Raw genomic sequence first — 25,588 nt, 5'->3', positions numbered from 1 at the left:
TCATGTACAGGACCAACAACTTGTACCTCCATGCTTTCCACACAATCAGGAATCTGAAAGCTTGAGGTGGGGAGGATTTCTTCCACCTCCTGCATGGGCCAATCTGGCACTTCTGGCTCTGCTGCCTGGCCCAACGGTTCCTGTACTGCCTTGGGCTGTGGGAGTGACTCACCCTGGTCACTTGCTCCTCCTCTTGCTGCTTGCATCAGTCTGCTCTTAAGCAGCTCAGAGCCAATCCCCTTCAGCCTGTAGAGGGGGATGGGCTTTGGTTCCAAAGCAGCCTTTCTCTGCCTGGGTTTACTTGGTGCAGCTAAATTCCTTGTAGCTTCTCTAGCTGCCCTATAGCCTGATGGCTGCTGTTGACAGTCTGCCTGCCTCTGTCCCATACCACTATTATTCTGAATATAGGGGCAAGAGGGGTCAGCCTCAAGTTGACCGCCAGAATCAACCTGGTCAGCTCTTCTGCACCGGATCTTACCAGGGGCAAAACTAGAGCTGGTGCTGGGTTTGTCACATTCCCCCACCCTCACTTGTACCCTAAGGAGTCCCTATGTTCTCAGGGTTTGTCACAAAGTACATCCTAGTTACAGATTACATACTTATTTTCCATTGGTTTATTACATTTGTCATTACTGTTGATTGGATGGTATACATATTGGTCATAAGAACATAAGAAGCGCCATCTCCGGATCAGACTTTCGGTCCATCTAGTCCGGCAATCCGCACACGCGGAGGACCTACCAGGTGTACACCTGGCGTAATTTTTAGTCACCTATATCCTTCTATGCCTCATAAGAACATAAGACATAAGAAGTTGCCTCCGCTGGGTCAGACCAGAGGTCCATCGCACCCAGCAGTCTGCACCCGCGGCGGCCCAGCAGGTCTGTAACCTGTCCGGTGTTCCTTGACATAGCCCTATGATACCCCTTTTTCTTCTATCTATACTCTTCCTAACCTATCTCTACTTTTATCTGTACCCCTCTACTTTTATCTGTACCCCTCTTCCTAACCTATCTCTACTTTTATCTGTACCCCTCAATCCCCCTATCATTCAGGAATTTATCCAATCCTTCTTTGAATCCCTGTAGCGTGCTCTGCCCTATCACAACCTCCGGGAACGCGTTCCATGTGTCCACCACTCTCTGAGTGAAGAAGAACTTCCTGGCATTGGTTCTAAACTTGTCCCCTTTCAGTTTCTCCGAGTGCCTCCTTGTACTTGTGATTCCCCGTGGTCTGAAGAATCTGTCCCTGTCTACCTTCTCTATACCTTTCATGATTTTGAAGATTTCTATCATGTCTCCTCTAAGTCTCCGCTTTTCCAGGGAGAAGAGCCCCAGCCTTTGTAACCTATCAGTGTATGAAAGGTTTTCCATACCTCTTATCATTTTCGTTGCTCTCCTCTGGACCCTCTCAAGTATCGCCATGTCCTTCTTGAGGTACGGTGACCAATACTGGATACAGTACTCCAGGTGTGGGCGCACCATTGCATGATACAGCGGCATGATGACTTCCTCCGTCCTGGTCATGATACCCTTCTTAATGATACCCAACATTCTGTTTGCTTTCTTAGAGGCTGTTGCACACTGTGCCGATGATTTCATTGTTGTATCCACCAGCACACCCAAGTCCTTCTCAAGGCTACTTTCCCCTAGCAAGGATCCCCCCATTGTGTAGCTGAACATTGGGTTCTTTTTCCCTATGTGCATGACCTTGCATTTCTCTATATTAAAGTGCATTTGCCACTTATTTGCCCACTCTTCCAGTTTCTTTAGGTCTCTTTGCAGGTCTTCACAGTCTTCCACGGTTCTGACCCTGCTGCAGAGTTTGGTGTCACCTGCAAATTTGATAATTTCACACTTCGTCCCCGTTTCCAGGTCGTTTATGAATATATTGAACAGCAGCGGTCCCAGCACCGACCCCTGCGGAACACCGCTCGTGACCCACTGCCAGTCCGAGTATTGGCCTTTTACTCCAACCCTTTGCTTTCTTTCTGCCAGCCAGTGTTTAATCCATCGGTGAACATCCCCTTCCACCCCGTGGTTCCACAGCTTCCTAAGTAGGGTACCTTGTCGAAGGTTTTTGGAAGTCGAGGTAAATGATGTCTATGGATTCCCCTTTGTCCATCTGGCTGTTTATCCCGTCAAAGAAGTGTAGTAAGTTTGTTAGGCACGACCTTCAAGTTTCAAGTTTCAAGTTTCAAGTTTAATACAGATTTGATTAATCGCTTCATCTAAATTCGAAGCGATGTACATTATGATAAAATTACAATGTAAAAACAAAATCATAGAAGATAATACTAACAAGGTTAATGACAAATTTGACAAAACTAGAAACAAGAGGAAAATATAGGGAAGAAGTTACAATTTAAATAAGGTAAAGTAAACATATAGGGAAAGCACATAAGGGGAGGGTAATGATGATAATTTTAATAAGATAAAATTTAAAAGGAAGATAAAAATTGAAAGTGAGACTTGAAAGAATAACTTTAAGAGTTTCTCATGATTATTAAAAAGTCACTTAGGAGCTAGTTAGTTTACGAATGCATCACTAAACAGGAAAGTTTTTAGTTTACATTTAAATTTATCTAAATTAGTTTCTTCCCTTAGATAGCTCGGTAGAGAATTCCACGTCTGGGGAGCAGTGACTGAAAAAATAAACTGACGACGCGTATTTATTATTTTTAGCGATGGAATCGTTAGTAGATGCTGTTCGGCAGATCTTAAAGTTCTATTAGCTGTATAAGGGATTAGCAATTTGTGAATGAAAGCTGGAGTTTGCTTCCCTTGCAGAAGCCATGCTGACTCACTTTAAGTTGTCCATTCTTTTCTATGTGTTCATAGATGCTGTCCTTTATCAGTGCTTCCATTATCTTACCCGGAACCAAAGTTAAGCTCACCGGCCTGTAGTTCCCCGGGTCACCCCTCGATCCCTTCTTAAAGATAGGTAAAACCAGAGGACATAATTTGAGGTTGAGGGGTGGTAGATTCAGGGGCAATGTTAGGAAATTCTACTTTACGGAGAGGGTGGTGGATGCCTGGAATGCGCTCCCGAGAGAGGTGGTGGAGAGTAAAACTGTGACTGAGTTCAAAGAAGCGTGGGATGAACACAGAAGATTTAGAATCAGAAAATAATATTAAAGATTGAACTAGGCCAGTTACTGGGCAGACTTGTACGGTCTGTGTCTGTGTATGGCCGTTTGGAGGAGGATGGGCAGGGGAGGGCTTCAATGGCTGGGAGGGTGTAGATGGGCTGGAGTAAGTCTTAACAGAGATTTCGGCAGTTGGAACCCAAGCACAGTACCGGGTAAAGCTTTGGATTCTCGCCCAGAAATAGCTAAGAAGAAAAAAAAAAAAAAAAAAAAAAAAAAATTTTTAATTGAATCAGGTTGGGCAGACTGGATGGACCATTCGGGTCTTTATCTGCCGTCATCTACTATGTGTGACATTTTCTATTTTCCAGTCCTCCGGGATCTCCCCAGTTTTCAAGGATAGATTATAAATTTGTCGGAGTGTTTCTGCTATTTCATTTCTTAGTTCTTTTAGTACCCTTGGGTGGATTCCGTCCGGGCCAGGTGATTTATCACATTTCAATCTATCTATTTGCCGGAGGACATCCTCTTGGCTTACCTCTATTTATTCCATTTTTCATCTTGATCCCCACTTATGATCTCCTCGGGTTCTGGTCATTGAGTCATATTGAAGCATGATGTCACCTAGTGCCAAATATGGCTTTTCTGTTTTCCCTAACAATGCATTCTTAAAACTAAGGTCAATAATTCCTGAAAATGGGTCCCCCTCCCTCCAAGGCTTGATTGTAGATCTGTCAGCATCTGTTAGCACTTCTGTCAGCGTTTTGCACCTGCAGTTGATGTGACTTTTGGTAAGTTGTCCTGACCTAGAGTCATATGGCTCGGTTTCTCTCTTGTGACCCAAGTATTTCTTGGAAAGTCCCAGAATATCCAATACAGTCAGCAAATAACCAATGCTGTCACAATCAGCAGATGCTTGCCAGTTTTCTGGGGCAAAGATGAACTTTTCATAAAGAGACTTGTTATTTATGCTGACAGGGAGAGAGATGATTTTTGCATTATTCATCAAGCTTGTGTAAATTCAATTCGGCAACACAGTATCTCTTAAATTTTCCTTCTGGGGTCTCATGGGGGTCTTCACCTTCAAGCTCATGAAGGTCTTAATACTCCTCACTTGGGAAGGGCCTTAGGCGTCTACTCCATTCAGAATGTTAGGATCCTCCCTCTGTATCCCATGTCATGTACAGGGAGGGGCCTAAGGTCTGATGTTTGAGCAAATCAGGACCTTGTGCTAATGGCCATGCACTAATGGGGAAATTAACACATGGGTATTAATAGGCAAAATGGAAAATGCAACTATTTTACAGCCATGCTAAAAGTGACCTCACTATGTGGGAAACACATGTGCTAGCTATAGCACAGGCCATAGGCATTGGAACGGGGGAGGAGATCACAGAGGCTGTGGCCTCCCCAAAAATTGTCACTCTCCCAACCCCCTTCCCTCCCTCCTTCCCCTGTCAGGCTCTTCACCCGTGGGATAGGGTTTCTTCTGCCACAGAGCGGCAACGAGCACTGCCCCAGGCCCCTTCCCTCCCAACCCCTGTCAGGCTCTTCACCCACAGGAACGGCTTTCTTCTGCTGCTCAGCGGCAATGAACAGGAGCGCGCTTTGGGGTGCCTGCTCAGTGCTGAGGGGCTTGTTGACTGGCTCCTGTGAATTCTCAGAAGGGTGGAATGAAGATGACATGAAAAATGCAAACTTATTAGAATGCTTGGAATGATTAAGAAGGGGATCACAAACAGATTGGAGAAGGTTATCATGCCATTGTACCAGGCCATGGTATATCCTCACCTGGAATACTCCGTCCAGCACTGTTTATAGAACAGGCTTTGTCTGTAACTTTTCAAAACTGAATACAGATATTTCAGGGCATCACTCTTCAGGGTTCTATGTATCAGAACTCATACCTTTTTCAGAATTAAATAGCTGAAGGTGAGTTACATTAAGGTACAAGTCATTTTTTCCTTTTTCTAGAGAGGTTACAGTCTATGTTTTTACTTGATACAATGGATACTTACATGACTTGCCCAAGATCACAAAGAGCTATAGTCCACTGTTTTAAGCTTAGGCGACTGCTCCTTACCACAACAGCTTTCTACACACATAAATAGGCTTGTATAAACTGCATCTGAGATATCTTTGCAAGGTGTATTCTCTCTCTACCTGGCGGAACATCCTCTTGGCCTATTTCATTGCATGCTAAAAAAGCACCTCCACCCATAATCCTTAAGAGGAGCATGTTCATCAACACACCTTTATCACTAACTTGAAGGATAGATGGGAACACCTTTGCCTTTGCAATATTTTTTTTTCAGGGATGGGTGAAAATACTTACTGTTATCATTAGGATCAACTATCTGTTCGCCCCTTAATCTTGTTTGTCATACAATTCTGAAGCCCTTGCATCCTGGGCATATATGCAAAGTTAGCTGGAAGAGGGCCCGCAAGTATTATTTTCAATTAACTCAAAACAAATTACTATCTTTCATGCGTAATTTGAAAATGCTTCACTATAAATAGTACATATAGGTTTACTTGTACCACTTTGCAATCAGGAATAATATCGTTCCCCATGCAATTCACCAAGTAATCACTTAGGACTGACAAAATCAATGCTGTTCTGGTGGTGTTCTCTTTTACCACTGTATCTGGCTCCTGGCCATTTAAATTGTTTGTCTGGAGCTAGCCAGGTATATTCAGTGGCACTTAACTGGACAGTGCTACTGAATATACTCCGTTAGTGCATAAGTTGAAACCAGTTATTTTATGAGAGGTCCAAGGGGCGGAATCAGAATTTATCTGGTTAAGTGCCAATATTCACTACTTAACTGGATACATAGGACCACATAAAACACAGTCTAATCTTCACGAAAGGTTTGAGAGGAAATCCGGGAAACTACAGACCGGTGAGTCTGACCTCAGCATCGGGAAAGATGGTAGAGATGCTAATAAAGGACCGCATCATTGATTACCTTGACGGACACAATCTGATGAGGACCAGCCAGCAAGGGAAGATCTGCTTGATGAACTTGCTGCACTTCTTTGAGGGAGTAAACAGGTAGATAGACAAGGGCAACCCTGTTGACATGGTATATCTGGATTTTCAGATGACGTTCGACAAGGTCCCGCATGAATGACTATTTCGAAAAATTGCGAGCCATGGAATCGAGGTTGAAATATTCACGTGGATTAAAAACTAGCTGGCAAATAGGAAACAGAGAGTGGGGGTAAATGGACAATATTCAGACTGGAAAAGCATCACGAGTGCTCTTCAACATATTTATAAACAACCTGGAAATTGGTATGACTAGTGAGGTGATTAAATTTGCAGACCATACGAAGTTATTCAGAGTAGTGAAGATGCAGGAGGATTGCAAAGACCTGCAATGGGACATAAACATGCTTGAGAAATGGGCCACGACATGGCAAATGCGTTTTAACGTGGATAAGTGTAAGCTGATGCATGTCGGTAACAAAAATCTTATACACGAATACAGGATGTCCGGTGCAGTACTTGGAGAGATGCCCCAGGAAAGAGACTTGGGAATACTGGTCGACAAGTCAATGAAGCCGTCCGCACAATGCATGGCGGCGGTGAAAAGGGCTAGGAATGATTAAGAAGGGGATCACGAACAGATCGGAGAAGATTATCACGCCGCTGTACCAGGCCATGGTATGCCCTCACTTGGAATACTGCGTCCAGGACTGGTCGCTGTACATGAAAAATGACACAGTACTACTCGAAAGGGTCCAGAGAAGAGTGACTAAAATGGCTACGGGGCTGGAGGAGTTGCCGTACAGTGAGAGATTAGAGAAACTGGGCCTCTTCTCCCTTGAAAAGAGGAGACTGAGAGGGGACATGATCAAAACATTGAAGATAATGAAGGGAATAGACTTAGTAGATAGAGAGAGGTTGTTCACCCTCTACATGGTAGAGAGAACGAGAGGGCACTCTCTAAAGTTAAAAGGGGATAGATTCCGTACAAACATAAGGAAGTTTTTCTTCAGCCAGAGAGTAGTAGAAAACTGGAACGCTCTTCCGGAGCCCCTCCAGGGATTCAAGACAAAGTTAGCCATGTACCTACTGAACCAGAATGTACGCAGGTAAGGTAAGTCTAAGTTAGGGCACTGGTCTTTGACCTAAAGGTCGCTGCGTGAGCAGACTGTTGGGCACAATGGACCACTGGTCTGACCCAGCAGCGGCAATTCTTATGTTCTTATGTTTTACAGAGAAACAATGGCAGATAAAGGTTAAACGGTCTACTAGTCTGCCCATCTGCAGCATCCACTATCTCCTCCTCTCCCTAAGAGCTCCCATGTGCATGTCCCACACTTTCTTGAATTCAAACACAGTTTTTGTCTCCACCACCTCTACTGAGAGACAAATCCATGCTTCTACCACCCTTTTTGTAAAAAAGTATCTCTTTAGATTACTCTTGAGCCTATCGCCTCTTAATTTCATCCTATGCCCTCATTCCGGATCTTCTTTTCAATTAAAAGAGACTCACCTCATGCGCATGTATGCCATGTAGGTATTTAAATACCTCTATCATAGCTCCCCTCCTCCCCCTTTCCTCCACAGTAAACACTATATATTGAGATCTTTAAGTCTGTCCCCATACACCCTATGACGAAGTCCACCAGCCATTTTAGAAGCCTTCCTCTGGATCAACTCCATCCAGTTTATATCTTTTTGAAGGTGCAAGCTCTAGAATTGTATAAAATATTCTAAATGAGGTCTCAACAGTGTCTTATACAGTTTAACTTATCTGGTTAAATTCTGAATATTGTAGTTAACTAGATAGGTGTTATTCAGCTATTATTTTATACTACATTATGGATTGCTAATATGGCCCAGGTCTGTAGCTGGGAGGGTCACCCTTCTTAAATGGGACATACCCTAAGACTTGGAGCTCACAGAAGATCTTTTAGGTACGGTGCGCGCCACTGCAGAGTTCATGCTCTTGAGTGCAGACTGATCAGACTCTGTAACTAGCTGAAGATTCGTGTGGAGTAAGGATTTCAGGCTTTCTGAGCTTGGCGTGGTTGCAGCCTGAAGACTCTGGACTCATTTCCTGCTTGTCTGAAGCATAAGAACATAAGAATTGCCACTGCTGGGTCAGACTAGCGGTCCATCATGCCCAGCAATCCGCTCACGCGGCGGCCCTTAGGTCAAAGACCAGTGCCTTAACTGAGACTAGTCTTATCTGTGTACGTTCTGGTTCAGCAAGAACTTGTCTAACTTTGTCTTGAAAATTACTAAAAACACAACTATTTGATAATGTTAATGCTTTTAATCTATAGGCATTATGTATCTTCTAAAAATTGCTTTTCTTGTATTGTAAATCGGCTGGATGTTCAGCCTAATCTTGCTGTGAACCGCCTAGAACCTTTTACTGGTTTGGCGGTATACAAGAAATAAATTATTATTATTATTATTATTATTCAATGCGATTTACAATTTAGAAGAGCCTAGCCATATCCAGGGATTACATTATTTCATTAGGGTTCATGACACAGATAACTTGGTTTGTGTTTGGGTAGGTGCAGTGGCGTACCTAGGGTATGTAGCACCCGGGGCCCATCATTTTTTGACACCCCCCCCCCACCCCCAACCTCCATGTAAAAAATATTTTTTGTAATAACCATGAAACGGTATAAATGGTCAGAATAGAAACAGGGAGTGAAAATATTCTTTTATTGAACCTCATATATGTAACCATTATTCCAAACATAACATAACATAAATTATGTCTGAATTGTCATAACATCAGAAGCACGTATGGAGTAGTTGCAGGTGATGCTTGGGACAGTTCTGATTGTGTTAGTTCGGTTTTATGTGTTTTTTGAATAGAAGGGTTTTTATTTCTTTTTTGAAGGTTTTGTAGTCTGTGATCGAGGTCAATAGGTTGTAGAGTTGGGGGTCGAGTGTTAGGAGGTTGTCGAACAGTTTTTTTCTTTTGACGTTTTTGGTTGGAGGGTGTGTGAATGGTTGAAGTGGATTTAATTATTTAACTGAAGAAATTAGTTACCCCCCCCCCCCATTCCACACACATTAATTCTCTTCCATTTTTGTTCCCATTATAAAAAACACTGATAAGTTCCCAGAAAAAAAATACATTAAAATAAGAAGTGAAACCAAAGGCCCCTACAGATGAAAACATAACATAAGAATAGTCTAACTGGGTCAGACTAATGGTCCATCATGCCCAGTAGCCCATTCTCATGGTAGCCAATCCAGGTCACTAGAACCTGGTCAAAACCCAAAGAGTAGCAACATTCTATGCTACCGATCCAGGGCAAGCAGACACTTCCCCATGTCTTAATAACAGACTATGGACTTTTCCTCCAGGAATTTGTCCAAATCTTTCTTAAAACCAGCTAAGCTATCTGCTTTTACCATAACTTTTGGCCACTTCATTTTTAAGCTTAGATCTTTCCTTCCAAACAGAGACCTTGCTAGATGTCAAATACAACACAAGGGAACTTCACACGGACTTAGCTGTGCAGGAAATGTGAATCTCCTCATACACCCACCTATAGTGCAAAAATGTGCAAAGGTCTGTTTTTTTTCTTTCGATCACTAGATAGCCTAATGCCACACAAGCAGCACTGTTACAAAAGGTCAATGCTAAGGTTAACAAAGTTTCCTTCCTTGGACCACAAGGAGATACTGACAAACCACTGGAAGAGATCCCAAAACAACTACCTAGGCACAATACCCAAAGACTCACTCAGTGTGTGAACCAGTTGAGTGGAGTGGACTAACTGGGGGGTGGAAATGGGCCCGGAGTTTGCTCAGGAGAATTTCCAAGACCACCTCTTCCTCTCAACACATTGACACACTGCCACCACCACCACCACCACTAGGAACACCTCACTGGGTAGGCCAGCAATGCTTATAAACTTTATAAAACACATTGTTATATTTTTTTATAAAGCACATATTTTAACTGAACTCTCTGACATCCTCAGCCTTTCCATTCACAAAAATAGAAGGAAGAAAAGTTCCCATTTCCTGCTGTCTCATGTCCCCGGCCTATACAATATTTTTCTTCTGCAGACCCTTCAAAAGTCTGACCAAATCCTCATTTCACTTGCATTATAAAGTATTGAGGATGCCATCTCTCCCCAATCCCAGGTCCTAAAGTCTGAGACAGAAGCGCAAACTGCCCGATTCAGGAAGAAAAATTTCGATTCAGCCTATTTAATTGGTTTTTCGATTCGATTTTCCTGCCCAGTTGGGTGATTTTTTTCAAAAATCCTAGTGGGTTTTATAGCTTTTTCACCCCCTTTGGCTTCTCCTAACCACACTGGCGCTATGGTGTAAATAAAATAAAGAAACAAAAAGGACTTTTCCTCTCTCTGTTAAATCCTAGCTCACGTTTGCGGTCTAACACCAGCTCTGGCAGGATACACATTTCAAATATGACATATTGTAATCACAAAACAGAAAACAAAATTAATTTTTCTACCTTTTGTTGTCTGGTTATTTTTCAAATCTTGTTGGTCCCAGGCTCTGGTTGTCTTCTGATAACTTGCTTGCCAGGGTCTCCTTCTTTCTTCATGCTAACCATCCATCTGCCATCTCTGTCCTCCCTTTCCATTTCTCTTCCCTCCCCAGGAAGTCTGGCATCTTTCCTTTTTTTCGTCTCCCTCCACAGATCCACCTTTTCTTAACTACCTTTTCATCCGACATCTCTCCCTCCTTCCCCACCACCCCAGGGCCCACCATCTCTCCCTTTCTTTTCCCAATTACCCTCCTATCCAGTATCTTTATCCCTCCTCCAAACCATCCCTTGTGTCCAATTTCTCTCCCTTTCTGTTCCTTCCCTCCCTAAATCCCATGGTCCATCATCTCTCTCCCTCTCCTCTATTTTCAGACCCATTATTTCTTCCCCCCAAAGTCTGGCATATGCACATTTCTTTGAACACCCCCTTCCCTCTGTGTACTTCTACACCAGGGTCCCCCCAGAGGCCTGTCCCCCCCCCTTGAAGGCCTGCACCCCCTTGAGGCCTGTCCCCCCCCTTAAAGGCCTGCCTGCCTGTCCCCCCTTGAAGGCCTGCCTGCCTGTCCCCCCCGAAAGCCTGTCTCCCCCCATGAAGGCTTGTCACCCCCTTTAAGGCCTGCATCTCCCCCTGAAGGCCTGCCTGCCCGCCCCACCCCGAAGGACCGCTCGCTCCCCACCTCATCCCCCATCCAGACGTCCGGTTCTTCCCCTCTGGCCTCTCCGCACCATTTAGAGAGGAAGCAGCCTGCAGCAAGATCGCGATGTCAGCGATCTTGAGCTGCTTGTGCTGTCCTCCGCCGCGGACCCGCCCCCCTCCTCTGACATCAGTGGAGGGGGCAGGACCGCAGCGGAGGACAGCATGAAGCAGCGCAAGATCGCTGACATCGCGATCTTGCTGCAGGCTGCTTCGGTACTCTTAATGGTGCGGGGAGGCCAGAGAGGAAGAACCAGATGTTGGGGGGGGGAACGGATGCCGAACCACCCCCTCAGGGCTCGCACCCGGGGCGGACTGCCCCCCCGCCCCACCCCCTTGGTACGCTACTGGGTAAGTGTGTGATTAACGCATATGCGTTGGAGAAAAGATTGACAATATCTGGTGTTGTAATCTTGATATTACGGGTGCTGGTATGGGTGTCTCTTTCTTGGTTTGCAGGGAGCTTGGTTATCTATCAAGATAGGAAAGGTGGTTTGTGTCTTGTTTGGTTTCTGGTGGTCGTAGCCTGTTGTTTGTGGAGGGGAGAAGGCCGGTAAGGTATTTTCCAAATAGATAGGCTTTTAGGCCTTTATGAAAGTTTTGGTAGGAGGGGGTGTTCCTTAATTGTGCTGGTAATGGATTCCATGATTTTTCTGTCAGATATGGAAAGGTTGTAGAGTGAAAAGTTTTGTATTTGATTCCTCTAGGATTTGAGAATCTTATTCTAATATGGCTGCTGATTAGGTTATATTTGTCTATGGTACTTTGATTAAATTCAACATGTAGTCTGGTGTTTTGACATGGAAGATTATACAGATCAATGTACATAGTTTAAAAATACACCTTACTTCGAATGGGAGCCAGTGTAGTTCGAAGTACAGGGGTGTCACTTTGTCATATTTGGTTGTTGAAAAAATAAGTCTGGCTGCTACATTTTGAATGATTTGTAGATTTTTTTTTCCATATATTTTCTTTACATCATATATAATGGACATTGCAATAATCTTGTTGGGATAGTACCAGTGACTAGTGGTATAGTTAAAGGAGGGGGGGAAGGAATGCCTCGGGCACTGTCTTTGAGGGAACACTGGCACCTCTCCTCCTCTCCACCACTACCCCAATGTACCTCTTATAACATTTGCTGGTGCGAGCAGCATTTTTCACTTGCTGCTCATGCCAACCTCAGTTTCCTTCTGACGTCACTTCCTGGTCACGGGACTAGGACATGAAGTCAAAAAAGTGTCGAGGCTGACAAGAACAGCAGGTGAAAGATGCTGCTCAAGCTGACAAACATTTGACGAGGTATGTGGGAGAGGGCAAACAATGGGGAAGAGTGGGAGGTGCACAATGCAGTGATGCCAGGCACCACCGCCCCTTCCTCGCTATGCCACTGTATCTGAGCATTGAGATTTGGTGTATTTGGTTAGTAATCTTATTAACTCTGCTTTAGTGATTGGGAAGAATTCCTCTCAGTACCTATCTGCTGGGCATTATGTTTGTGGAGGGTCTTCTCTCTCTTTTGGTTTTGTGCTGTTTCCTAGTACTTCTATGCAGTTCACTGTGCTTCCTGTTGTGGTCTACTTTTACTTTGAAAAAGGTTGCCAGTTCAGCTGCTGTTGGGGTATTTGTTGTTTTGGTTAAATTCAGTTAGCTTAGCTAGGAAGTGTGTTATTTGAAATAATTTTTTTCAAATCTGGGTTTCCTTTTCTGATTTGTTCAGAATAATATTTACGTTTGGCTAGCTTTGTTTGGGTTTTGTATTGGTTGATCTTTTTTCTTCTTCAGTTTGCTGCTTGGTCCATTTCCTTTCTAGGACCCTGTATTCCATTTGGTAAGGGTTTTTCTTGGTTCTGAAATTTTTCATCAATTTTTTCCAGGAGATATTGTCTATTTTACCTCTTTTTTCCTTTGGTACAGTATATACTCGAATATAAGTCTACTATCTTCTCTGTTACCGCCCCTTCTCTCTGGAATAGTATCCCAAATTATTTATGTGAAGAATCAATTTTTAATAATTTTAAGATGAAGCTAAAGACACTTCTCTTTCTTGATGCCTTCGAGACCTAACTATCCTGTTAAGGCAGGGATCTCAAAGTCCCTCCTTGAGGGGCGCAATCCAGTTGGGTTTTAATTATTTCCCCAATGAATATGCATTGAAAACAGTGCATGCACATTCATTGGAGAAATCCTGAAAACCCGAATGGATTGTGGCCCTCAAGGAGGGACTTTGAGACCCCTGTGTTAAGGGCAATTGAATTCAACATTATGTTTTTTCCCTAATTGTTCTCTTTTACTTTGACTATTGTAGTTCTTGCCTTTTTACCTTTTGTTCCTGTTTGTCTTTGTTTTTAAAGTCTTCGCAAGCTATTGTTACTGTTTTAGCTAAAGTATGTTTTTATGATTTTATACACCGCCTAGAAGGTTGATTGGGCGGTATAAGAATTTTAAATAAACTTGAAACTTAATCCGAATATAAGTCAAGACCCCCCATTTTCCCACCAAAAAGGAGGAAAATAGTTGACAGGATCTGATGAAATGATCTAGATGAGATACTAGGAATGGTGAAGAATCCCACCGCCTGTATATCTGAGTGATAGGGGTGGAAATCTGAATTCCCAAGAAGTACTCTCTGTGTTGAATTTATTTACCTATTGAAAATGAGTAAAGAACAATAGAGACAATATATCCAGCATTGTTGTGTTTCAGTTATCAGGGATCTAGCATCAGGGATTGTGAGCAAGGAGTTGTTTGGGGAGGAGTTATGTTTATGGGTCATAAGATTGTTGATCAATCTACCGTGGTCTGGTTTCTTGTGTAATTTTTTCTGGGGTCTATTGCTTGTAACTACCTTAACATTCCTCATTATTGGGTTGTGACATTTGGGACAATATGTGTGTGAGAGGTTTACCCTCTGCTCTATCTGGATTCTATTGGTTATAATGATAGATAATGGGCTTGTCAATAAGAACATAAGAATTGCCGCTGTTGGGTCAGAGCCCAGCAGTCCGCACACGCGGCGGCCCTCTGGTCAAAGACCAACACCCTAACTGAGACTAGCCCTACCTGCGTAGGTTCTGGTTCCGCAGGAACTTGTCTAACTTTGTCTTGAATCCCTAGAGGATGTTTTCCCCTATGACAGACTCCGGAAGAGAGTTCCAGTCTTCTACCACTCTGTGGGTGAAGAAGAACTTCTTTATTTCGTACGGAATCTATCCCCTTTCAATTTTAGAGAGTGCCCTTTCGTTCTCCCTACCTTGGAGAGGGTGAACAACCTGTCCTTATCTACTAAGTCTATTCCCTTCAGTACCTTGAATGTTTCGATCATGTCCCCTCTCAATCTCCTCTGTTCGAGGGAGAAGAGGCCCAGTTTCTCTAATCTTTCGCTGTACGGCATCTCCTCCAGCCCCTTAACCATCTTAGTCACTCTTCTCTGGACCCTTTCGAGTAGTACTGTGTCCTTCTTCATGTACGGCGACCAGTGCTGGACACAGTAATCCAGGTGAGGGCGCACCATGGCTTGTTACAGCGGCATGATAACTCCCTCCGATCTGTTCGTGATCCCCTTCTTTATCATTCCTAGTATTTTATTCGCCCTTTTCGCTGCGGCCGCACATTGCACGGACGGCTTTATCAACTTGTCGATCAGAACTCCCAAATCTCTTCCATGGGAGGTCTCTCCAAGTACCACCCAGACATCCTGTATTCGTGCATGAGATTTTTGTTACCTACATGCATCACTTTACACTTATCCACATTGAACCTCATCTGCCATGTTGATGCCCATTCCTCGAGCCTGATTATGTCACATTGCAGATCTTCGCAATCCCCCTGCATCTTCACTACTCTGAATAACTTCATATCGTCCACAAATTTAATCACCTCACTCGTCATACCAATGTCCAGATCGTTTATAAAGATGTTGAAGAGCACGGGTCCAAGCACCGAGCCCTGCAGCACCCCACTGGTGACGCTATTCCAGTCCAAGTATTGTCCATTTACCCCCACTCGCTGTTTCCTATGCGCCTGCCAGTTTTTAATCCATGTGAGTATTTCACCCTCGATTCCATGGCTCACAATTTTCCGAAGAAGTTGTTCATGAAGAACCTTGTCAAACGCCTTCTGAAAATCCAGATATACAATGCCTACCGAGTCGCCAGTCAATTATTCAATAGACTGGTAACCTAATGTATCTTATTCATACTTATAACTTTTATCTCATTTTAAATTGTTTGTATCTTCCCACTGTAAGCTTTTAACTTTGCCAAAATTTTAGATGATTTCAATTTTAAATATATATTTGTATTGTATGTATAATAATTGATTGATGTGAACCAGCTAGAACTCCCGGGTATGGGGGTATATAAAAATAAACTATTATTATTATTATCTGTTTACCCCCTCAAAGAAGTGCAGCAAGTTCATCAAACATTATCTGTTAGTTGACCTAGTAGTATTACCAGTAAATCTAGTTTTATCCACACTCTAGCTATGTTTCTTAGCATTCTGAATGTTGTATTAGTTAGAAGTAGGTAGGGGTATTGTCACGACGTCAGAGAGAAGGCTACCGAATCAGCCATGAATCGCGCACAAGGAGCCGACGCCACCCTCAGCCGACTGCAGAAGTGAGCCGGCCAGAAAACTACCGCCGGAGGGAGAGAGAAGCTGGGCCGCACAAAACTCCTTGTCGGACCGCGGGTTGGACACCCCTGGAGTAGAGACAGGGAAGAGGATTGGTGCGCGGCTTGCAAAAAAAATGTGTCCCAAGAACCAAAGTGGCTGTAGGAGTCCTGAGACTCTGACTGGAGTTTCTGAATTATTAATTGGTGAAATTGGTGAGTATTTTGGGGAATTTCATATACGTGGTCTTGAATAAACTCAGAACTTTGTATAAGGGATTGAAACCTTCATATACAGTACAAAATGGGAACAGACCAAAATAACTTGATCTATTTCTTTAAATTTATTTCTAATTTTGCATTGGCAGCTATGACTGTTTGAATGACAATCACTCTATCCAAAAGGAAGAAGATTAAAAATTATTCCCAGAGGATAGTTCCTCATGTAGAGGGATAAAAGTTCACTGCACACAGCTGGTGGAAATGCCCAAAACCAGGTGCTCTAGAGCAGTGTTCTTCAACCGCCAGTCCGTGGACCGGTGCCAGTCTGCAGACATTTTCTGCCGGTTCACAAGGCTAGCATGTCCATCGGGCCCAAGACAGCGTTCTTCAGCCGCCAGTCCATGGTGCGATCAACGCGGCGTCTTCGGGCCAGTTTCCTTAATGCTGCAGTGCACAAAGCCATGGGAAAAGGCTCCTCCACGCGGCCTGTGCTTGAACCGGAAGCCTTCTCTCTGACATCGCAACGTCAGAGGGAAGGCTTCCAGATGCATGCAAGGAGCTGCTGCCCACAGCTTTGTGCAATGCAGCACTCAGGGAGCTGGCCCGAAAATGCTGCATTGATTGCAAAGTGGACCGGCCCAAAGATAACACCGGGGAGCAGGCCAGAAGGCAAGGCACATGGAGGGAGAGAGACAACAACGGTAGGGGAAATGCTTTTATTTTTTTTAATTTAGTGATTGATTTGTCTGTTCAGGAAGAAATGCATTTGTTTCTTTTCCTCTGAGGTTGTACTGCTTGCAGAGCCTTGCATCTTAGGGTTTGTAAATATTAGGTACTTTTAATTTTTGGTCCTGCATTTGCATGGGGATATCTGTTTTATGGTGGGAATGAATGTTAAAAAGCATATGGTGTGCTTTGTGTATTTTAATTTTGTGGTTAAGCATTATGTGCTGTTAATACAATTATATTGTGTGTTTATATGAAAAATGAATGGAGCAAATGGTGTTACAATTAGTACTAATATGGGGGCGGGGTTTGGGGCAGAGATTGAGTGGAGATGGGCATGACTTATCCAAGTGTTCTTCAACTGCCGGTCCGTGGACTGGTGCCGGTGCCCAAATAATTATTTTATTTCCACCGGTCCATAGGTGTCAAAAGGTTGAGGAACACTGCTCTAGAGATCCAGATCAATTGTAGATACATTTGATAACTCTTCAAAAGCATTCTAGAAATGGTCTAGTTCATTGTACCTGCATAATCCTGATACCCTGCACAGAATTTATAGCATTGGTGTGGAGGAAGAGGGAAAGAGATATTTGAAGGGAGAACTGTTGGGAAGAGAAAGGAAGAAATGGTTGACCTGGGGAAGGGAGGCAGGCAGGCAGGGGGAGAGATGGGATAGGGTCGATTGGGAAGAGAAAGGGAGAGAAGTTGGATCTTGGGATGGGAAGGAGGGAGAAATGTTAGGTATGTGGATGGAAGGCAGAGATGCAGCATCTCTCTTTTTCCCCCCTCCATTTCATTGTTCAGCATCAAAGGGGGAGGGAAGAAGAAAACAGAAAAGAGAGGGAGCAAAATGTTGGACCATGGAGATAGAGGAAGAGAGATGGACCCATGGGAGGGCAGGAGGGAAGATAGCTGGGATAAGAAGATGCTAGGCAGGAGATGGAAAGAAAGGGACAGGGAGTTACAACCTGACCAGTGGAGAGAGGGAGGGGGATTCTGAAAGTGGTGAGCCATATGGATGAGGTCAAAAGGGAGATGACAAGATGAGTGAGAGAGGAGTGAGTACAGTGGTAGAAATGTGGTAATGGGGAGTAGATAGAAGGAAATAGGCTGGGAAAGGAGTGAGATGGGAAATGGGAGAGCTAGGGACTGAGAGAAGATGGAGAATTGAGAGGTAGCTGAACATTTATAAAGAAGAAGGGTAAGAAAGAAGGCAAGATTTGAGTGGACAGAGGCAAAAAAGAGAAAAAGTTAAGAAGGCTGAAAGGGAAAAATCAATACATTGGAGACAGGCATAAGGAAAGAATGGAACAGTTTTGAGAGGAGAAAAACTGGACAGCAAACATTGGAAAGAGAATTAGTAGAAGATCGACAAAAAGCAGAAAGAGAAACTGGGACCAAGATGATGGAAAAATAAAACATCCAGACAATAAGGTAGAAAAAATTGTTTTATTATGAATTTATTAACTGGAATATGTTAGCTATGGGATATGTGCATCACAATTATTTTTGTATTCAGTGGCGTAGTCATATACAGCTGATTTGGAAGAGGGACTGGAGCCCCAAATTAGTGGAGGGGCACCAAAGTTTCTCCCTGCCTGAGTGCAATTTATAAATACTTGAGCTAGTAGAGATTCCCAAGCCCTGCCAACTGAAGACATCTTCCTCCAGTCTGGCAACTCAAAATCTCCAAGCTTTGCTGCCAAAGGCAATATCCTCAAGCTGCCCCTGCTTTCATGCATACATGAAAACCCAGGGGAGGGGGCAGGGAGGAGGTCCAAAAAGCAGTAATATTTACCCTGATTAAACGATCCTCCAAGTGCGCTGCTGACAGCTGATTCAGCATCCCCACTCTGATGAGGCTCACCTCTGAAGAGGCTCGCCATAGCTGTAATAGAAGTGAATGGGAGAACCAGGAACACGCATCCCTGCTCATCAGAGTGGGGATGCGGAAGCCTGTGGCTGCTCCCACTGTCAGCAGTGTACGTGGAGGATCACTCAGTCAGGGTAAGAATTACTGCTTTTTTGGGTTCTTCTCCACAGTGTCCCTTTAATGAAGGTTTATTATTAGATACGTACATCTTCTATATTAGTGATTGCAAATTTGGGACCTGCTCAGCCTTTTTTTTGCTCATCAGCTAGTGTTAGTGTTGGTGTTTGTGCGGCCCCAGAAAATTTTTTTGTCCAATGTGGCCCAGGGAAGCCAAAAGGTTGGACACCCCTACCCTACTTCTTCACCGTGAGCAGGGAGGGGTAACTTTCATAGCGTTCCAGGTTGTGGGCCAACCCTCTTCCCCACTCCTACTCCTTCAGTGTAAGCAGGGAGGGTTAATTTGCATAGCATCAAATTTGCACCAACATATTTCCCCGTCCCGCCCCAACTGGCTATTTTTTCGTGCCACCCGGCTAGAAAATATTTCTGGGGAGAACACTGTAAATGGATATTGAATGCTGCATCCTTGACATAACCCAGCATTGAATATCAGGAGATACAGCCAGTGGTTTCAAATTCATTTTTGTCAGTATATTCTATATACTGCCTCAGCACTTGTTATAATAAATCACAAATTTCTTGTCACTAATATTGTCTTCTGTCTAAACTGACAGCTAAGATCCTTTGTTTCCCTGTTTACATAAATCCGAGAGTGGCTGCTACTTGCCAATTTGATAGCTTTACCACTGCTGGCTATGATCAAAGATGGACTCACCTTTCAAACTCCCCTTAAGTTCAAAACTCAATCTATGAAAGTGGTATCTTCATTAAAGTTACTAGGAATCATGTTTGATAGTAAACTAACATGCCATCTACATATCAGCACAGTAGTCCAACGTTGCTTTTATCGATTGCGTATGATAAAATCTATAAACTATTAGAACCTGCTTCTCTTAACATTTTGATTCACTCTTGTGATCTCATGTATCGATTATTGTAACGCCCTCTTTAAAGGCGCAACAAAAAAAGAAATAAGAAGACTCCAACTAGTACAAAATACTGCAGTAAAAATTTTATTTAATGCAAAAAAATATGATCATGCCACCCCGTTTATACATACAGCTCACTGGTTGCCTATTCAATATAGAATCACCTATAAAATTATTTTATTAACATTTAAAACCAGAGAAAATAATCAGCCTGAATTCATTAATAACCTAATTATCCCTTACAACCTTACAAGGACTCTGTGATCTACAGCTCAAAACCTTCTTGTTATCCCATCATTGAAACATATAAATACATTAAGGTCCACAATTATTTTCTGTTAGCGCCCCTTCTCTTTGGAACAGTATTCCAAACTACTTATGCAAAAAACATACATTAACAGACTTTAAGTCAAAATTAAAGACATTTCTCTTTCTCGACGTTTTTGATCCCTAACTGTCCTTTTAAGGACAATCTAGCATTTAGAAGGAGTCTTAATACCTGTTCCCATTCCTATTGTTCTTCTCCTTTACATATTTTCTTTACATATTGTAGTTCCAGCCCTCCTTTCCTTTTTGTCTGTTTGTTAATTTTTTGTTAGCTTATTAGTCCTTAAAAGCTAGTATTTGCCCTAGTGTTGTGTGTTTTTAAACTGTATTTTAGTTAGTAGATAATTTTAACATTTTTGTACACCGCCTAGAAAGTTTGATTAGGCGGTATAAGAAATTTTAAATAAACATGAAACTATGATCTGAGCTATGATAATGCCATAGAAGACTCTGGCCAAGACTTACTTTCCCTGTTTTTGCAAATGAACAATTTTCTGTCTCCACAGTTAGCATCATTTAGAGTGCCATTCAGGGAGTGGATCTGCACACAGTCCTTTTGTCCCCCGTTTGCCATGTCATCGTGCACAAAACTTGCAAAAAAGAGAAAACATTAAAGATTAGTGTCAATAAAACAATCCAGTAATTCAACTATTACATGGATTGATGCTTTAAAGAAAGATAAGTTCATTATACATTAACAAGTATTCTCTGAAGAAAGAGACTCATCTGTCACAAAGATGGGGTATTTATTTGTCTCGTGTGTCTGACTGGACTTTTTTCTAATCAAGAGCTTCATAGGAAATTCTTCAAAATTGTTCAAGGTATGTACAGCACTGTTCCCTTTAAGCTATGTACGTGTGCCTGAAACCTGGGCACATCAGCAAAACATGCACACATGAAAATATAATACTTTGTCAATATTTTGAGGGTAGCAAAAGGGCCGTGGCAGTAAGCAAACATTATTATAATAGCTTAATGCCATACTTAGCTGCAGGAGGAAAGACACTTGAAAGCATGTAAGTTTTCTGTGGCACAGTAAGTTTTAAAGGATGATCCATAAATACTACTACTACTACTACTTATAATTTCTATAGCGCTGCTAAATATACGCATTGCTGTACATTAAAACATTCAAGACATGGCCCCTGCTCAGAAGAGTTTCCAATCTAATCATAAGATCTCCAGGTTGAATTCACCTGTGAAGGCATTGTTGCTTATGCTAGAGCTGCCACTGGTAGGTAGATTATAACTAGAGGGGGAGGGGAGGGGGGGTGCAAGATTGAAGATTTGTTTAGGAAGCCTAATAACCATACACCAGACCTAATTGTGCTTAAACTTATCTATAACAATATGAAATTTAATGCATTTGTTGCTTTCTGAGTAAAATAAACGAATGCTAAAACAATGAAATGTAGAATAGCATTCATAATAATTACTTGAAATCCTGGGGTTGATATTCAAATTGATTTAAGTGACCAGTAATGGCTACTGGCCATTTAAACAGCTTGTCCAGAGCTAACCAGGAACTATTTGGTTAAGTGCTGTTGAAGACTTCAGGTTAGCACCTAAGTCAAAATCATCTACTTGATGAATTTCTAAAACACTTCCAGATAAATTTGATTAATCATAACATGCTAATGTAATTTTGAAAGTCTTATGGTATATAGTCTCTTCCTCTATAAACCGCATTGAACTGTTTGTGGTATTGTGGTATATAAAAATAAAGTTGTTATTATTATTATTATTATCCCAGGACAAGCAGGCAGCATATTCTCACATGTGGGTGACATCATCCACGGAGCCCCGACGCGGACAGCTTTTCAAGCAAACTTGATTGAAGTTTCAAGCTTGCTATGCTGCACCACGCATGTGCATGCCTTCTCCCTCCACTAGAGGGCGCATCCCCACCTCGTGGTCCTCAGTTCTGTTTCTTCTGCGGAGCCAGAAGCCCTGTCGTGTTTTCTCTCCGTGTGATATGCCTTCTGTCACCGCGGCTTTGTTATTTTTGCGAAGTCGCTGTGCGTTTTCTTATTTTCTTTCCATCTACGATTTTCAATTCGTCAAAAAAAAAAAAAAAAAGTTTTCGTTCGGCGCCGGGGGCTCCCGGTTGCCGCAGCCGCGGGACCTCGATCGTTCGCGGCCTTTTGTTTTTTCATGTCCCGGCCTCTGTCGGGTTTCAAAAAGTGCACCCAGTGTGATCGGCTGCTGTTGATCATCGATCCCCACCGGTGGTGCCTCCTGTGCTTGGGTGCTGACCACCCTACGGATTCCTGCCCCAGGTGTGCGACCTTCCAACCCAGGGCACTCCGCTGCCGGCGTGCTCACATGGCGGAGCTTTTCATTGTGGAGCCCGCGAGCTTTTCATTGTGGAGTCGGCCTCGGCTTCGGCCCCGGCCTTGACCTCGGCCTCGGCACCCTCGACCTCACCTCGGATGTCTTCTTCCTCGAAGCCCTCATCCTCGGCCTCGAAGTCGGTTCCGGGTAAGTCCCCGCTTCCTTTCTCAGGTCCAGGGTCGGCGAAGAAGCCTTCTTCGGGTTCCTCGACGGGGGCGGGTGGGTCAACCTCGGCCCCGCCCCGGGCGTCGAAGTCGGGTACTCCTCGGGAATACTCGTTGCCGAGGTCGCCCTCTGCGGAGTACCCGGCGTCGTCGGACATGCCGTCTATGATGGCAGTTCCGGTGTTCCAGGACATGCTCCGGGCGCTTATTTCCTCGGAGCTGTCCTCGGCCCTGGCCCATTTGCAGCCATCCTCGGCCCCGTCCTCGGCACCGGCATTGGCACCGGCCTCGGCCCCGGACCAGCCTGAGCGCAGTGTTCGACCACAGGACAAGGTGCGCCGTGTTCGCCGGATTTCTTCCTCGGACTCCTCGTCCGGAGCCTCGCACGGGTCCTCGCCCTCGGGCCGGCCTCGGGCAAAGCGCCGTTCCAAGAGGTCGAAACGTCCTCGAGGGTCACCTCGGCGGCTTGGTCGCTCCTCGCCGGCCCGGGACCTCGAGGCGCTCCAGGTTTCGGAGCTCAGCCTTTCTAATCCGAGGCTGTTCCGCTCCCCTGCTCGAAGGGGTTCGCCCCGGGGCTCCAGAGATTCCTCTCCGAGGCGTCGGAAGGTCTCTGTGCCCCGCACTCCGAGGTCTTCCCCGAGGGGCACCTCGGGGCCTTGGAGGTCTCCGACCCCGGCGCATTCCCTCGGCGCTGTTTCTTGGGGGTCTGATGTTGGAACTGGTCGTGAGCCCCGCTATTCTCGCGAGGCGTCCCCTTCGTTTTCAGCGGCCCGGGGCTCTCGCTCCCCTTCCCTCGGGGAAGACCGGTCTGGTCTGCGTCCCTCCTCGCTTTCGAGGTTTGTGCAGGACATGGGGAAGGCCTTGGATCTGGACCTTTTAGCGGGGTCGCAGTACTCCAAGGAATTTTTGGCGGAGCAAGATTTGCCTTCTCCTCCTCGGGAGTCTCCTCGCCTTCCATTGAACAAGATTCTGCAGCAGGCTTTTTTGCGGAATTTGGATTCCCCCTATGCGATGATGGCTGTCCCCTCTAAAATGGAATCCAAATACCGCACGGTGCCTAGTAAAGGCTTTGAAAGGGTTCAGTTGTCCCACCAGTCCTTGTTGGTGGAGTCATCCCTCAAGAAGACCCAGCCTTCTAGAGTGTCTGCCGCGGTTCCGCCTGGGCGTGATGGGCGCACCCTGGATAAATTTGGACGGCGCTTATATCAGAACTCCATGATGGCGAATCAGGTTCTGAATTATGCTTTTACATTCACCTCGTACCTTCGTCACATGGTGAAGTCCATGCCACGCTACCACGGGGTCTTGCCGGAATCCCATCGGAACGACTTTGGGAAACTGATGGAATCTCTTTCCCAGCTTCATCTGTATCTGTTCCACGTGACCTACGATGCCTTTGAACTGACCTCCAGGGTCTCAGCGTTTGCGGTCGCGATGCGCCGCCTGGCGTGGCTTAGGATCGTAGATATGGATCCAAACCTGCAGGAGCGCCTGGCTAATTTGCCCTATGTGGGCTCGGAGCTTTTTGATGACTCTCTGGAGGCGGCCACCAAACGTCTCTCGGAGCACGAACGCTCTTTCGCCTCCCTGGTGCGCCCCAAGGTGAAGTCGTCTGCACCTAAGCCCTACTGAGCTCCACCTAGGCGCTATCCACAGAAGACCATGCCGGCTTTCTCCAGGCCCCCACCTAGGAGACCCCCTCAGCAGTCCAGGGCGCCGCAGCAGAAACCTCAGGCGCAAGGGGCATATAAGCCCCCCCCGTCTTTTTGACGCCTTGAGCGGGTGGGGGCGGACCCCCTCCGCACTGTCATCGACCCCGCTGCCCATCGGGGGTCGTTTGCAGGCATTTCATCACTCTTGGACCCTCATCACCTCCGACGCTTGGGTCCTCCGGGTCGTGTCCGAGGGTTATTCCCTCAACTTCTGGGAACTCCCGCCGGACAGTCCGCCCGGCGCGTATCCTTCCAACAGGTCGCAGCTCCCCCTTCTCCAGCCCAAATGGAAGGACTTTGTACCAGAATTGGCATGTTACCAGATGAAAGCGAAGATATTTTCTGTATATGCTTCTTTGAGATCTAGAGAGCATAACCATTTGTTGTTTTCTAAAAGAGGTAACAGAGTTCTCAGAAAGAGCATATCCAAAACTTCTCCTTTACCAGGTACTTGTTTAGTGCTCTGAGGTCTAGGATTGGATGAATATCTCCGGATGTCTTTTGGACAAGGAAATACCTCGAATAAAACCCCTTGCCCTTCTTCTGCAGTAGAACTTTTTCTATTGTGTTGAGCTGGAGAAGGACTGAGATTTCTTGGTGGAGGGCTCTCTGAAGGGAATTGAAATGAGATCCTCTTGGAGGGTGGTTTGGTGGTCTCTTCTGTAAATGAAGGGCATATCCCTGGCTCACCACTTGGAGGACCCATTGATTTGATGTTATGAGGGTCCAGCATTGTTGGCAATGGATAAGCCTGCCTCTTATTGGGGGAGTCTGATGCATGGGCTGAGAAATACTGGCTAAGTTATCTAGGAGGGAGTCAAAAAGATTGCTGCTGCTTAGGTTGAATAGGTGCAGAAGTTTTCTGTTGCCTTAGGTGCCTTTGAGTAGATGCTCACATAGATGCAGGAGGCTGATGGTATTTATTTCTGGAATAGTATGAAGAATGCCTGTAGGAATTTAAAAAGTACCTAGGTTGCTAAGACTGCTATGCTTTCAAGGTGGAAAGAGTGGTCATATAGTCAATATGTTGTTTTATCTTTTGAGTGGCCTCCTCTATATGGTCACCAAACAAGTCATCACCCATCCAGGGTATATGTTGGAAAGACAATCTTGAACACAGTCATCTAGATCTGAGATTCTGAGCCAAGCTTGTCTGTGCTTAGTGATGAACACCACTGAGGTGTGAGAGACTACATTAAAGGCATCATATGTAGAATGAGCTATGTATTTCCTGGTTTCCAGGAGGTCATGCCTGAGATGCTGATAAGTTGA

General features: G+C 44.6%; 1 protein-coding gene across 1 annotated transcript in view; it reads right to left on the bottom strand.

Annotated features, from left to right (window-relative positions):
- The window catches only part of LOC117367454, a 232,252-nt gene that overhangs the window by 127,230 nt on the left and 79,434 nt on the right, over positions 1 to 25,588 (bottom strand). The window contains exon 6 of the mRNA XM_033959999.1: positions 20,572 to 20,696. Within this exon, the coding sequence (XP_033815890.1) occupies positions 20,572 to 20,696 (125 nt within the window). The remainder of the gene's footprint in view (positions 1 to 20,571; positions 20,697 to 25,588) is intronic.

Source organism: Geotrypetes seraphini, chromosome 10, assembly GCF_902459505.1.
Source record: "Geotrypetes seraphini chromosome 10, aGeoSer1.1, whole genome shotgun sequence".
NCBI lineage: Eukaryota > Metazoa > Chordata > Amphibia > Gymnophiona > Dermophiidae > Geotrypetes > Geotrypetes seraphini.
This window is presented reverse-complemented; position numbering and strand designations above follow the sequence as displayed.